Genomic DNA, 13,359 nt, shown 5'->3' with positions numbered 1-13,359 from the left:
TTGTTCTCTGAAAGCATGTTTTAAATTTTAAGAAGAATTTGTCAAAAAAATGTTTTTGTGCAAAATTTCACTAGTTTTCTCAGGAGGTATAATTAGGATGAATAAAATGTTCTCCGTAATATTATTTCTTTCTTTCACTCTTTCAAATACTTGAGGTAAGAGCTGTACAAATTCAAGTACTTCAGTGTAAAATTAAATCTTATAACATATCCTTTTAACACATATCCTTTTTTTTTTCTTTGATTGGGTTTTTATAATGACATTTTTATAAAGATTAATTAATTATATCACATTACAGTTGGGTCATTTCTGATCCACTAAAAATCATCAGCAGTCATTCTTTTATTCCAGATCAATCCAGTGTAGGATTTTCCATGCTTATTTGTGCCTGGAGTCTGTTTTAAACCTAAGAATTTTATATACAGTGGTACATAAATATACATCTTATTAAGCAATTAAATAGATCTCAGCACTGGATTATGAAATCAATCTTTAATTGATTTTATATTTCTTGATATGACAAACAGTTATACTTTGACAATACCTCAAGCGTTTAATATTCGGGAATTTAAATGTGTTCTCCACTCAAGATGGAATGCACTTCATTTAAACTATGTATATCTTCTGTACTTTTCGGAATTTATAAACAGTGAATTTTTGAATAATTAAACTTCACCTTCACAGTTCTCATTTTTATACTCCAGGGTTATATTTTATTCATTTAGGGAATGGGGAAAATTTCATCTTGATACACAGACACTTTGAAAACTACATGCATGCATTTTGTGTGTGTTAAGTAATTAAATGCCCATCTTTCCTCTGGTCTGTTACCTCACTTTCTGTATCCACAATTATCCTCATAAGAATTGACTCTCTCTAATTCAAATTAATTTGCCAGAACATCTTAACTACCTCTTGCTAGGATAAATTAGCATTCAACAAATATTGCATATGTATCATTGACAATTAATTAACTAAGTTAAAAATGTATTGTACTTTATAAAATCAGTGAATTTCTCAGATGTGGTCTGTACATAAATTTGCCTTAGCACATTTCCACAAGTTGGATGCTTTACATAATTTACAGACCCTGACATTTAAACTAGAGTTTGGTGTCTATCTGTTCATCCATATATCCATTGTTCTGCCAATCTATCCTTTCTGTTATAAGTAATATTTTTCTTTAACGTAAGCTTGTCCAGAAAGCTGTTTTTTTTTACTTGGAACTTTCTAAAATATAGAAAATGCCATCTGGAAAACAGGGGCACAACTCTTTGGAGCATCCATGCCTGTTTTTTGTTTTTCATTTTAGCTGCTTTTTCTTCTCCTTGGTGCCAATTCTGCAATCTCCCTCCCACCTTTTACTCGCTATCCCTTTGTGTAGATGCTGTCAGCCTTGGTTCATCGAAAATACACCGATAATATAATTATAAAACAATACCATGCACTGACCTATATTTTACCATGCAGGCACACTCCGATTGGCACAAGCCTCTCTTTGTCCAGCCAAGCTTAAATAAACATTTGATATGTTTTATTCATGTTGGGGCCTTTCTTTCTGAGGCAGAACTGCCCCACTGTCCCACTCCTGCTTTTCCTTCCAGTAAAATGGAAGGAGGTACATAATAAAACATTTGCATAGTCAGGCATGTTTTGTAAGAGGATTTGTTTACCGTGTCCTGTAATTCTCAAGGCCATTAAAAGGGAAAAATGCTCATTGTCACAAACAGTGTGGTACCAGAAAGTCAGTGAAGTGAACTGTTCCAGTAGCTTGTTTTGTATGAAGTGATTTTACTAACAAAATGCAAGTGAGGGTAGTGGCTGGGGATGTTCAACTTTTCAGACAGAAGAGGAAGAGCAATAAGTACTACTGTATATTGCACAGCATGCAGCAAAAGAAACCCTGACATTTTTGGTACGTCAGGAGATGATCATTTAACCCTGCCAAACAATTTCATTGCCAAGCTTCATTTCACAAAAGATAAGAAATTAATATTCTTTTCTTATCACAGAGTTCCCACTCTTTTCAGATGGTGCTATGTATCTTCTCCTATAATTAGTATCTAACCAATTTAGCTTCTCATCTCTCTGGTGTGATATAGTTAATGCTGCCCTTTGAGATAAATGGCATTTACGGGTGAGAGCCTTTCACCTTTAGCTGACAGTTAATTTATTAACTTCTGCATTTTTTGGCACAAGACAACGATGTTGCCACCCTGTTTATTCGCATCCTGCTAGAGCGTCTTGAATCTTTTCCACATGTGACTGAAACAGCTTTGAAATAGTTTTGAGTCTTATGTGTGAAACCAGGGACAATTTGTTGTTGTTAATACTGGTCAGTACTGTTTAGGAAAAACGTACAAAAAGATCAGTTTGTTATTTGTATGTTATGTTGATCGACCACTAGGTAGCACTCTTCCCTGTTGACCAGAATTCTCAGACTGATGTCCCTGTACAGTGACTGCATTGAAACTGCACTGTAGTAGGAGCTTTCCTTTGGATGAGATATTCAGGTCCTGACTATTTTGTCATTAAAGATCTCCATGATACTTTTTGAAAGAGTATGGGTGTTAACCACATTATCCTGGCTAAATTCCACATCTGGCCTACCTGAATTTGAATTTCTCCCTTACTTCAAATGATGTGGTTTCTCACTTTTACCTCCAAATCTTTTGCTTATGAATGGTTGTCATGCTGATTCCATAGATGTAATGATTTTAAAAAATCTCACTGTGGAAATTAGATGGGGATCACACTGCTATCTATAGTTGGCAAGATCATAGCATGAATTCTCCTGATCTCATTCTTCTATCTGCAGCACTTCTCCCATAATCCTAGTTTAACTATTAATCCTGAATTCAGACCGTCAGGAGGCTTGGCTATATTTTACAGCCCATTAATTACAGAAAAAATGTTGGGAGTAACACTAACCTCCAGTATATCCATTTCAAAATTTTACTATTAACTTTTAAGGCCCTACACAATAAATCCTGACAATACTTACCAACCCTCACTACTACCTACAGTATGCACCAGGCAGTACTTTAAACTCTGCTGAGGCACATCTGGCAGTTGTACCTTTTATAAGGTACAGTACGAACATCTCAGACTGCATGCTTTCAACCACCTTGCTAAACAACTCTTCAATTCACAGCCTGTCAATCTGAGAAATTTAAACTCATTCACAGTTTAAGTCTAGCCTAAAGGCTTACCTGTTTAAGTCAAGATCTTCATCAGTGTATGCCTTTTCTCCTTTGTCCACATTTAATATTTACATCTTTATTTCTGTTCAATGTTATTTGGTTGTTGTTGTTTTACTCTGTTAAAGTGCCCCAAACACTGTAGGTTTACACAGGCACAGAAATAAATCCTCGAAATGTTGGAATTCTTTCTTCTGCCCAGTAGCAAGATATAACAATGTTATAAATGTCTTCCTAATACAAATGTATATAGCCAATTAATGTGCAAAAGCTTAGACATAGCTTTGTATAATAACTTCATGTTGGGATTGTGAGGTATGCTAAATTGAAGGAGCTCAATCCTTTTGAACATAGGAAAACCATAAGGCTACAGTGCAGTTTCAGTGTACCGTATAAATTTTTACAGGCAGGAAATTTAAAGCTTCATTATCCAGTGCTCGCTATTCAGAACTTAGCACCATGAAAGCTCTTCCTCTAGCGATACTTTGTCTGTGGATGTTATTATGCCTTTAGTTGGCTAATACGGTCTCAGCATTAAAGATTTCAGTTTAATCAAGCTGCCTGTTATTGTCTAGTACAAAAAAGAACAAGATTACTATTCATGTCTCACTCTGCATTCTCGGTAACTCTTCTGTCCTCTTCTCTCTTCTCCATGCTTTCTTCAGCTGCGCCCAAGGGTCCAAAACTCCTAATGAGCCCCACCCGTGCAAAGGTGGGGGACACAGTCCGTATCACTGTCCAAGGATTCCAGGTAGGATCAGCTGGGAATTGGGAATGTCCCGTAGCGTAGGGCTGTGCTCACTTAGAGATAAACTCAGAAGGAGGAGTAAAGTTAGGCCTGTAAGGGTAACCATAAACTCAGAAGGAGGAGTGAAATTACGCCTGTAAGGGTAACCATAAGACTTTAGTGTCCATTCTTATGGTATATTCCTATGACCTTGATCTTAGTCAAAAGTGATGACCGATGAACCACATTTCGATGGACATGGGAATATACCATACAAAACCATCAGCCTTAATTATAGCAGTTTTCCCAAGGTGCCTAGGGCTGCTTACCAAATCCCTAAAGCCCAAATTTAATTTTTCTGTCTTCCATTGCTATTTTGCAGTATGTATTGTGATTCTAAGTTAATGACCATGTATTGTTTTTAAATCCCTTAATTCTTCTTTTATTTAAAAAAGCTATACATATTTATATTTAGTTCACACCTTCTCATAGCAGATATTGTGCTGACCCCTTTATCTTTTGTTTGCAGGCATACACGCAGTATATTTATATGCTGTGTCGTTAGCCCTAGGTTATTTTCTGTCATCTAGGCTGGAGTCACACATGCAGGAACATGTTTTCTGTTATCCTAAAGTGATACAAGAGTAACAGTGTTTTTAGTTATCACTACCACTTCTAAACAAACATACTACATAGAAAGGCGACATTAAAATGAGCGCCGTGAATCCTAGGTGAAACAGCTTGACAATTTTCACAATAATGCCATTCAGGTGGGAAGATGACCTGAGGGATGGTGAAATTGTTGTCCTTTTATACATGTATATACTATATCCTGTTATATTTTATTGCAGTTAGTGTTGCTGTCTCACTGCTCTTGGGTGCTGGGTTTGATTCTATACTGGGGTGCCATCTACAGTATATGAAGTTTTTGTTCTCCCTATGTTTGCTCCAGGATAATTGGTGTCTGCATGAATTTGTGTTAGTATGCCCTTCAATGGACTGGCTTACCAAGTCCAGGTACCTTGTCCTGAGTTGCATCCTGTGCCTCAGGGGTTGACTGAGTTGCTAGTATCCTTGTGAGGGAGGCATATCCTTGTGTATGCTAAAAGCCCTTGTCCTCCACCAAATGGCTGTATTCCCAACAACCTGACAAATCTTTGGGTGAATATTCCTGCATAATCTGAATTTGAAGTCCTCTTTTGATACATAAGATATAACTTAATATCCATCCAAGAGGGGGAAAGTTCTCTATGTCAGACAGACAAAGAAGAGTTTATTCTGTAGGATGTCACAGTGGAGTGAGACTAATGACTGACAAGACTCAAGACCATTTTTATATCTAATGACACAAAACACACTTTCCATAGGCCCTGTAGGACTACGGGTGAAATACCATCACATTAAGTGCACTGTACAACTGTGTGTCAAAATTTAACAAAGTGACAAAAAATTAGTCTCAAGTAGTTAAATGGCGTTTATGCCACACTGATGGCTGAGTATCTTGTTGTGCAGTATAGGACAGGTATCAAGTGTCAATACTGAGTGCTTGGAAACACTGTGACTGCTGCTTCGATCACTGGGATACTCTCATACCTTCACAAAAATAGCAACAGAGTGAATTTTAGGATGACCTTTCATTGAAAAGAAATTTAAAAATGTTAGACTGAGGGGGATACTTTTTAAGTACTTAAGTCTACCTTGAAAAACTAAAATGTAGGTGAAAATAGTGCTTTAAAGTCATCATTCGCTTCACCATTTGTCTTCTCAAGCATGTAGTTGAGATGTTTGACACAGGGTGTCACTATTTTGTCTGAGAAAATATGAATTCCTTATTTTGACAACTTTTGCTGAGTGAAGTATAATTTGAAGGAGTGTGTCATTTGTTCTGTTTAAATACTTTTTTCAGATGTGACAATTAAACAGTAAAGTCAAGATTTAAATATAGAATGTATACATTTCATTGTTATTTTCATGTTAAATTATTAATGCTGTATTTATACAAAAAAAATCAAATCAATACTGTAGGTTTATTATTAATACTGAATCCAAAAAAACTAGCAACATGAGAGCACTACAACCTGGTGATTCTAAAAACATGTTTTGACATATCAGCATATATTTTTGATCAGAAAGCTGAAAGGTTTTGCGGTGAGTCACAACATTTTAGAGAAGGTTTATAGAATGTTAGTAGAAAGCATCCCTACTTTTGCTATCAGGGTATGGTATGGTAGCCCTTTTTTTACGATGCCTGAAAAATGTATTAAAAAAATCTTTTGTTCCCTGTGCAATCAGTATATTCAAAGCAGCTAAGTGACTGTTTCCTGCATGTAACTATAAGATTATACGTAATGGTAGTGTTATATGGGCAGAGTAAGATGTGTGTCTATGTATTGTTGCATGTCTAGGACTATTGTTTGTTTTAAATGTGTATTTTTTTTGGTGTTGTGTTGTTTATTTGTTTTATATATTTTCTTGTAAGACACAATAGACTAATTCATGCTTACAGGGTGTGTGGGTGAATTTACTGTGCAAAATTGGGATTGGAATTAAGACAGAAAGTGTGATTTGATAAAATTGAGTAATTTTCATGTTCCGCCATTCAAATCCATGACTGTAAAAACAGGAGGGAAAGAAGCAATCTTTTATTTTGGAAAAAAATGCATGGGGATCACTCCAATCTCAATCAGCTCACAGACATCATTACAGGTGTTTTGTTAAAGAAAATGGATCCTCAATTGTGCAATAATATTTAACCTATGCTGAGATTTTCTGAACCATCCATCTTGAAAACTCCTCAGTTTATGGCACTCTGCTATTCTTAAAATGGCAGAGATAAAATTGGATCAGGCTCTTAATCAGTATGTTTAAAGAGGACATTATAAGGCTATAATTTGAATGGTCCAGAAGAACAATTTAACATTCTTTACCTTTGTTAAGGGTCATATTGTCTATGCAAACTAAAGTTATCTGAAAATATCTTTGACATCATCAGATTTGGAGTAGAGGAGAGGAAACTCTTGTGTTTTTCAACAAAGGAGTGTGGCAAACTGGTGAATCCAATTTACTGTGATGTTTCAAGGACCAGCTGAACTTTGTGCTGTCACACTTGATATTACTTGATATTACAAGATATTCAAGTTGAACCTATTCAGCCAAAAGTCTTCTTAAACTTGATTATTCTTACAGTATTTGTTCCTCACAACTATGGTGTTGTAGGCTAGTCTTTCACTAGTGTGACACCCCACCATTTCTCACAGAATGAGGTTTTCCCTGAGCCTCTTTTCACCTGGACACGAGTCGGAGGTCGTCTATTGGACGGCAGCTTGGAGCATGATGGGAAGGAGCTGGTGTTGGAACGAGTGCCGGCAGAGCTGAACGGCTCCATGTATCGCTGCACAGCCCAGAATCCCCTGGGATCCACGGACACCCACACTCGGCTCATTGTCTTTGGTGAGTAGGTGGGACTGGCAGCGAATAACATACTACAACCTCCCTTTAGAGACAACACACCGTGAAAGATAGTATTGGTTGGTCCTTGGCATTTACATCACTGGCCACCTGTTCTGAAAATGTCTTTTCAGAAAAAGAAGCTCAGTTTTAAGAGTAGTCTCAGAAAGAACCTACAGAGGTGTCATAAGGACAATGGGACTGTGCCTGCTAAACTGAGACATTTATACTAATTTCTGTTTTGTAAGTTGTGTGTTATTCTACTGCTTGCATGCTATTCTCTTCTAATTGGCTGAGCTGGATAAAATCCCATCTACTGCTTTCACGCTTTGTACTTTTGCACTTGATATGTTGCTTGCATGATAGGTTTACAAGAAACCTACCCTGTCACAAAAACTTCAAACTTAAAGAAAATATTCTCTAGAGAAGTGAAGAGGTTACAAAGTACACAGTCTGATAAAAGGCAAAACAAGGTGCTCTTTGTTCTTAAAACAAATTTAGAGCAGTCCCTCTTACCAATTTCCTTACATTTTATCACAGAAGTATCCAGCTATGTGGGCCAACGCTGTGGTCCAGAGACACCCTCAGAAAAGTGCTGACATAGTTCATTCTACAAATGTGACCTTTTCCATTGCAACATTTTTTTTTAAGAAAAGCAAATTGAGTTCAGGCAGCTATTGAGCTGTAAATGTTACAAAAGTGTACCCAAGACCATGGAACAAAGCTTTAAAGCCTTAATTCTCTCTACCCAGGAAGAGGCCCAGTAAAATGGTTGGATCTGTTGTCTGTTCAGTGAATTCAGTAAAAATAGCTACTGAAATGGTGGAGCTTTGGGGAAAAATAATGCAGCTTCTGTTTACACAGCCAATTAGAGTTGCCTACAATATAAATGTCACCTCAATGTTCTCTACCTTTTGTGTGTGATGGAATGTAGGTCATTTGATTGAAACTGCTTTACAAATGTTTCTATTTAGTATGAGGCAAACATCTATGATTAAAAAAACCTCAGCATAGTACCTCTGTCAAGTAATTATTCCCCTCAGATTTGTGCTGCATTCATTGTTAATCCTGGGTCATTCATTACATGCTAAAAAATAATAAATCAAATGTTTTTCCTCTAATTGTGGAGTTCCTTTTCCAAGTACTGTAGTGCAATTAATCTTTTTATTGTGCCCCTATTTGTAAAATAAGTATCTGAACATAAATCTATTTTCATCTAATTGGGTTTATTTGTGAAAAGAACAGTTTCTAACTCTGGAAACTAGCACTCCAGAATAATACTGTTCCCCTTACTTTGTAAGCAATTGTTATCTACCTAAACTCTGTACTCCAACATCTTAACATTCTGATCCTGGGGACCTTTAGTCTTGTAGTCATCATTGTGAGTTTAATTTTTTAATTTACTTAATAAGAAATTCAAAATTGTTTTGCTTTGAAACAGGTGGGTTTCAGAAGATTTCTGAGGACATTGACAGGGAAGACCAGGCCTAAGCTACTCAGAATCTTTGGCTCAGCCCAACAATGAATACTTAACAACTGTGTATGCAACACTCTAACCTCTTGAATCCTGCAAATTCCAAAGCTCAGCCTTTTCTCTGTTTGTCTTTACAGAAAACCCAAGCATGATGAAAGGCACACAGAAATTAAACAGTGAGTTTTCATTATTTCTCCTTCACCTATTCCAAGATATTTCTTGAGTGTTATAGGTAAATCCAGAGCATTACAGATGTATCGACATTCAGTTAGCAAAACAAAATAGTACAGTAAGTTATGTGTACAAAATCAGTGTACTCTGCTGCTATGAACATCATGCTTACAATTACAGTGAAAGCAACTACTGTAGATGTAGGATGATAATGAGGGATTAATTAAATGCACATACTGTAGCATTTTAACCTGTCCCATTTAAAATGTGCCTGCACACTGAATGTAAAACATCACAAGGTAAAGACAGTCTGATGTGATTGTGCATCAGACTACAACATTGTGGTATAACAGTGGGATGGAATCCACAGTATCCGTCTCTTTAGTTTTATTCCTGAGATTCCTGCCTCCAGTATAAAGTTAAGGAAGTGAATGTATTTGATATAACTTGTGAATAGAAAGATTCTTTGGGGTGTCAGAATGATAACTATCTACAGGTCACATAGAGGAACTGTACTTTAGGACACTTCCTGCATCTACCTTTAAGATTGGCACAACGCTCAGAAGCCCAACAGAGTTTTGCAGATCACATATCCTTATAAATCACATCATGAAATATGAGACAAAAACACATTATTATTCCCTTGATTTCTTTTGATGGCCACAGAATTTATTTACTATTATTTTGAAAATAATAGTGCAAGAACCGTGCGTCTCTCTCTCTCTCTCTTTTTGTCTGTCTGTTTGAGTATTTGAATATGCAAAAACGCAGTCGTGCTTCAAAACAGGTGGAAAGCTGTAAGGACAGAATTAGGTCAGCATAAGTCTAAGATCTCAAGCGGACTGTTTTTTTGCAAGTCAAAACACTTGTAAAACAACTCTACTGAGTTCCCCTTGCCCACATCCTCTCAAGAGAGAGACAGGCCCTGTATTTTCCTGAATGCATCTTCCCTTTCAATCACTTTAGGCTGTTTAGAAGGATATAGTCAGGCGGCTTATGTATGTGCTTATAGAAATTGTAATATCTAATGAGGAGTTTCTGCATTGTAGCTTGTTTACTTGTATCCAGCCTTCGTTGTCCTAATCCCTCAGGATGCAGAACATGAAAATGCTCTCCTCGTTATTGTCTTTTTTCCATTAGATAGTAAAGCGTTCCATTGTTTCCTTTATGATGTCCCTCTTTTCAAACATTTGGGACATGCTTTTGCAGTTTGGAACAAAGTGTGCCGATTAACATTTTGTTTTTTCAGTTTTGTGTCTGACTGACCAGTTTTGTACTGTGCCACACACAAAAGGGCTCGCAAAACTGCATCCCACTACATGCCATGTACCACACAGATAAATGCACACATTAATGAACAGAAAATGCCAGGAAACTAGGGCAGACCCTTTAATGGAGTCCAATTAAAAATAAATGACAGTACTTTACTAGCTTGCAGGTCTCTAAAAATACACTCCAGCATGGAATTCAGTCTAGTACAGTTTATATGTGTGTGGTTAATATGCTGTAGAGACAAATGAGAGCTATTTCTAGTGTGATTGCTCCATCCCAGTGGCCTTTCTTAAAGGACATTACTAAACTGGCTTCCACAATACAGGTTCACAGTTTTGTGCATTCAGATCCACCTCTGTTTAAAAGCTCCCACAATCCTGATTGCGCAAGAATTATATTCCCATTTGAGTCATCTAATCTTCACTTCCATGTCAAGGTTAAAGTAGCAGTTTGTATTGAGAATTATTAACTCTGTTGTTCTAAGGAAGTTTTGCCATGTCGGGCATAGTGTTATTGAACAGGATGGCAGAAGAGCACAGTTTCAGACTTAGTCATGGTGCTATTCTCCTTCCAGATGCAGCCCCCTGTATGGAAACACTGGGACTGACGACGGCAGTGCTCATCCTTACAGTGACTCTCGAACTGACGTGAGCCTAAGACCCTGTGGCACACCTCCCCCCCCCCCCCCCCAAGTCTTTCCCAGATGCCCACCTGTCCATTTGTCCTCAAGTCTGTCCGTCCGTCCATCTGCCAGGCCGCAGCACCACCATGAAGCCGGACCCCCCTCCTACCCCTCCCTCCCGACTTCTTTTTTTTGTAAAAACTTTTAAAAAGAATGAGAAACGAACAGGCCACCTTCCGTCAGGTCTTTCCTTGTTTATCTGTCGACTTGTTTCGCCTCTATCTGTCAATCAATAAACATCAAATCTGTTTAAAAAAAAAAACATGGACAAAAAAACAACTACTTGACTTGGGGTTATGTTTTTTATAATTCTGAAATCTGCAAAACTGTTGGTTCCATAATTGATGCATTGCATCTCATTATGAGGAGTGGACAGTGTATTTCTTGACAATTGTATACTTATTGTACAGTCTTCAGGAGTCATTATGCAATGTCTGTGGTTGAACATATTTTCAAGACTGTTTCTGAAAATCAAAATAAGATCCTTGCTATGAGTTTCTTGGAACTTTCCAAGCTCATGTTCCAAAACGATAGCAAACACTGTTTTAGATTAACAGTGTCAGTACTACAGTTAGATGTTGTGTGAACATTCGCGTCAGTGGGGTAGGATAGGTGTATAATTCAAGTTTTGAAATTGGGGAGGATGGATTAATCTGAATCATCTCATCTCGCAGCTTTTCCAGGGAAGTTTTGAAGAAAGGTATGCAGTTCAAAACACACCAGACAATACACTATTATTCTAATACCATGTGTTTTGCACTCCTACCTGTAGAGCAGGTTTATAGAAGGAAAGAAATCATAAAACTGAAAGCTTATCCACCTCCAGAGGTTGACATATATGTCTATCGATACTGGTTTTTATGCCCAAGGAAGTTTGTCTTAATTTTCAATGTTTAAATGTTTAAGTAATAGCATATGTCACTGGCACTGCATTGGTCTGTCATTTTTTATGTTTTGTTTGGTTTGTTTTTGGAGGATAATGAATCTGTGAGTGACTGTCCCTTCCCATGACAAAGAGCTATGCTATTAAAGAAAGCCTTCTCGAAGCAGGGAGCAATTTGGTGGGGAGATGCATTGGGATTAACATTTGAAGTAATTAACTCCAATCCTAGACATGTGGTAAAATGGATATTTCAGCTGTTTAAGAGAGCCTGGGTGCTAGGTTCATGGCAACCAATACATCATGTGAGGTGGGGAGGGAAAACTGTCGGAGGTTTTTCATTCACCCGTGGTAGTTTGGTACAACATTTGGGGAACCTAGCCTTTCTGACACATCTCACTTGCTTTCCAACACTTAACTGTTTCCTTTATATGCTTCCAACCTTGGAAGAGCACTTTCAGGTATACTGGAGTATTAATGTACTTGTAAATAAGAAGATCTTAAGATACAGAGCCATAATAAATAGAATATGTAGTAGGCCATAAATACAGACAGAGAAATACAAAAGATCCCAAGATCCATTTATTCCTTTTCTATGACTCTCCCTAAAATAAATTCCTTTTATTTCACAAAATGAAGAAGTGGATGGTTTGAGTATTTGATCACAACAAAGCTGCTTTTCCTTTTATCACATTCAATGATACATGTACCTGCTTTTTTTTCTCATTTCCATAATAATAGCAGTTTCATCTGAAATATCTCCAATGCATTATTTTTAAAAATTATTTAAGGAAGTTTGATAAGAAAAAGACCTGTTGTGTTCAGAGTCTGCTACTATTAAAATAGAACTCTAGTATAAACAACTATTGTGTTTCAGCATGTGGTTAAGGGAGTGTTTCCTGTGCTATTTGCTTTTGTTACTGAGGTTTGTATCCCTGCTGAACCTTGCTTCTATCAGAGTAATGCATTGCAATATTTGTAAGAGAGAGTTGAGGAAAAATATTCAAAACATTACTGGAGTATAATGAGAAAATTGAACATGGGATTAATAATTAAGATACAAACTGTCCTTATAATTTATCATGTAATTTGAGTCTGTGCCTATCAAATTTCAATATACTGTCAAAATATTTTTTTCTGTTTTGTTAGCCATCAGATACCACACTTGATCAACCAAGCCCTGTTGAGTTTTTGTTAATAAAAGAAAATAAAATAATTTTAACATTTTATAGAATACAAGGAAATGGCATCTGACTCACCTAAAACAAAACACATGAATTCATTCACGTTAAATTAATGCTTGAATACGTTTATAAAGCCAATTCCTACCAATTACTGTATAAGGACACTTAAGAAGTGATCCAGATTGTTGACAAAATAATGTACTTACAAGTGATGAAGAAAATGGTTCTGCAAAGGGGTATATTTCTCCTGTGATAGAAAGGAACTAGTGAAGTTATTTCTTTGTGTGTGTGAATTTGAAATACAGTATCTAGATTGAATGGA

At 36.8% G+C, this 13,359-nt stretch overlaps 1 protein-coding gene across 1 annotated transcript in view; it reads left to right on the top strand.

Moving 5' to 3' along the window:
• Positions 1-11,252, top strand: part of igsf21a (immunoglobin superfamily, member 21a) — a 220,161-nt gene extending 208,909 nt beyond the window's left edge. The window contains exons 7-10 of the mRNA XM_006641924.3: positions 3,866-3,951; positions 7,185-7,377; positions 8,986-9,024; positions 10,866-11,252. Of these exons, the coding sequence (XP_006641987.1) occupies positions 3,866-3,951; positions 7,185-7,377; positions 8,986-9,024; positions 10,866-10,942 (395 nt within the window). The 3' untranslated portion in view covers positions 10,943-11,252. The remainder of the gene's footprint in view (positions 1-3,865; positions 3,952-7,184; positions 7,378-8,985; positions 9,025-10,865) is intronic.
• Positions 11,253-13,359: the final 2,107 nt, after the last annotated feature.

This window comes from Lepisosteus oculatus, chromosome 25, assembly GCF_040954835.1.
Source record: "Lepisosteus oculatus isolate fLepOcu1 chromosome 25, fLepOcu1.hap2, whole genome shotgun sequence".
Classification (NCBI taxonomy): Eukaryota; Metazoa; Chordata; class Actinopteri; order Semionotiformes; family Lepisosteidae; genus Lepisosteus; species Lepisosteus oculatus.
This window is presented reverse-complemented; position numbering and strand designations above follow the sequence as displayed.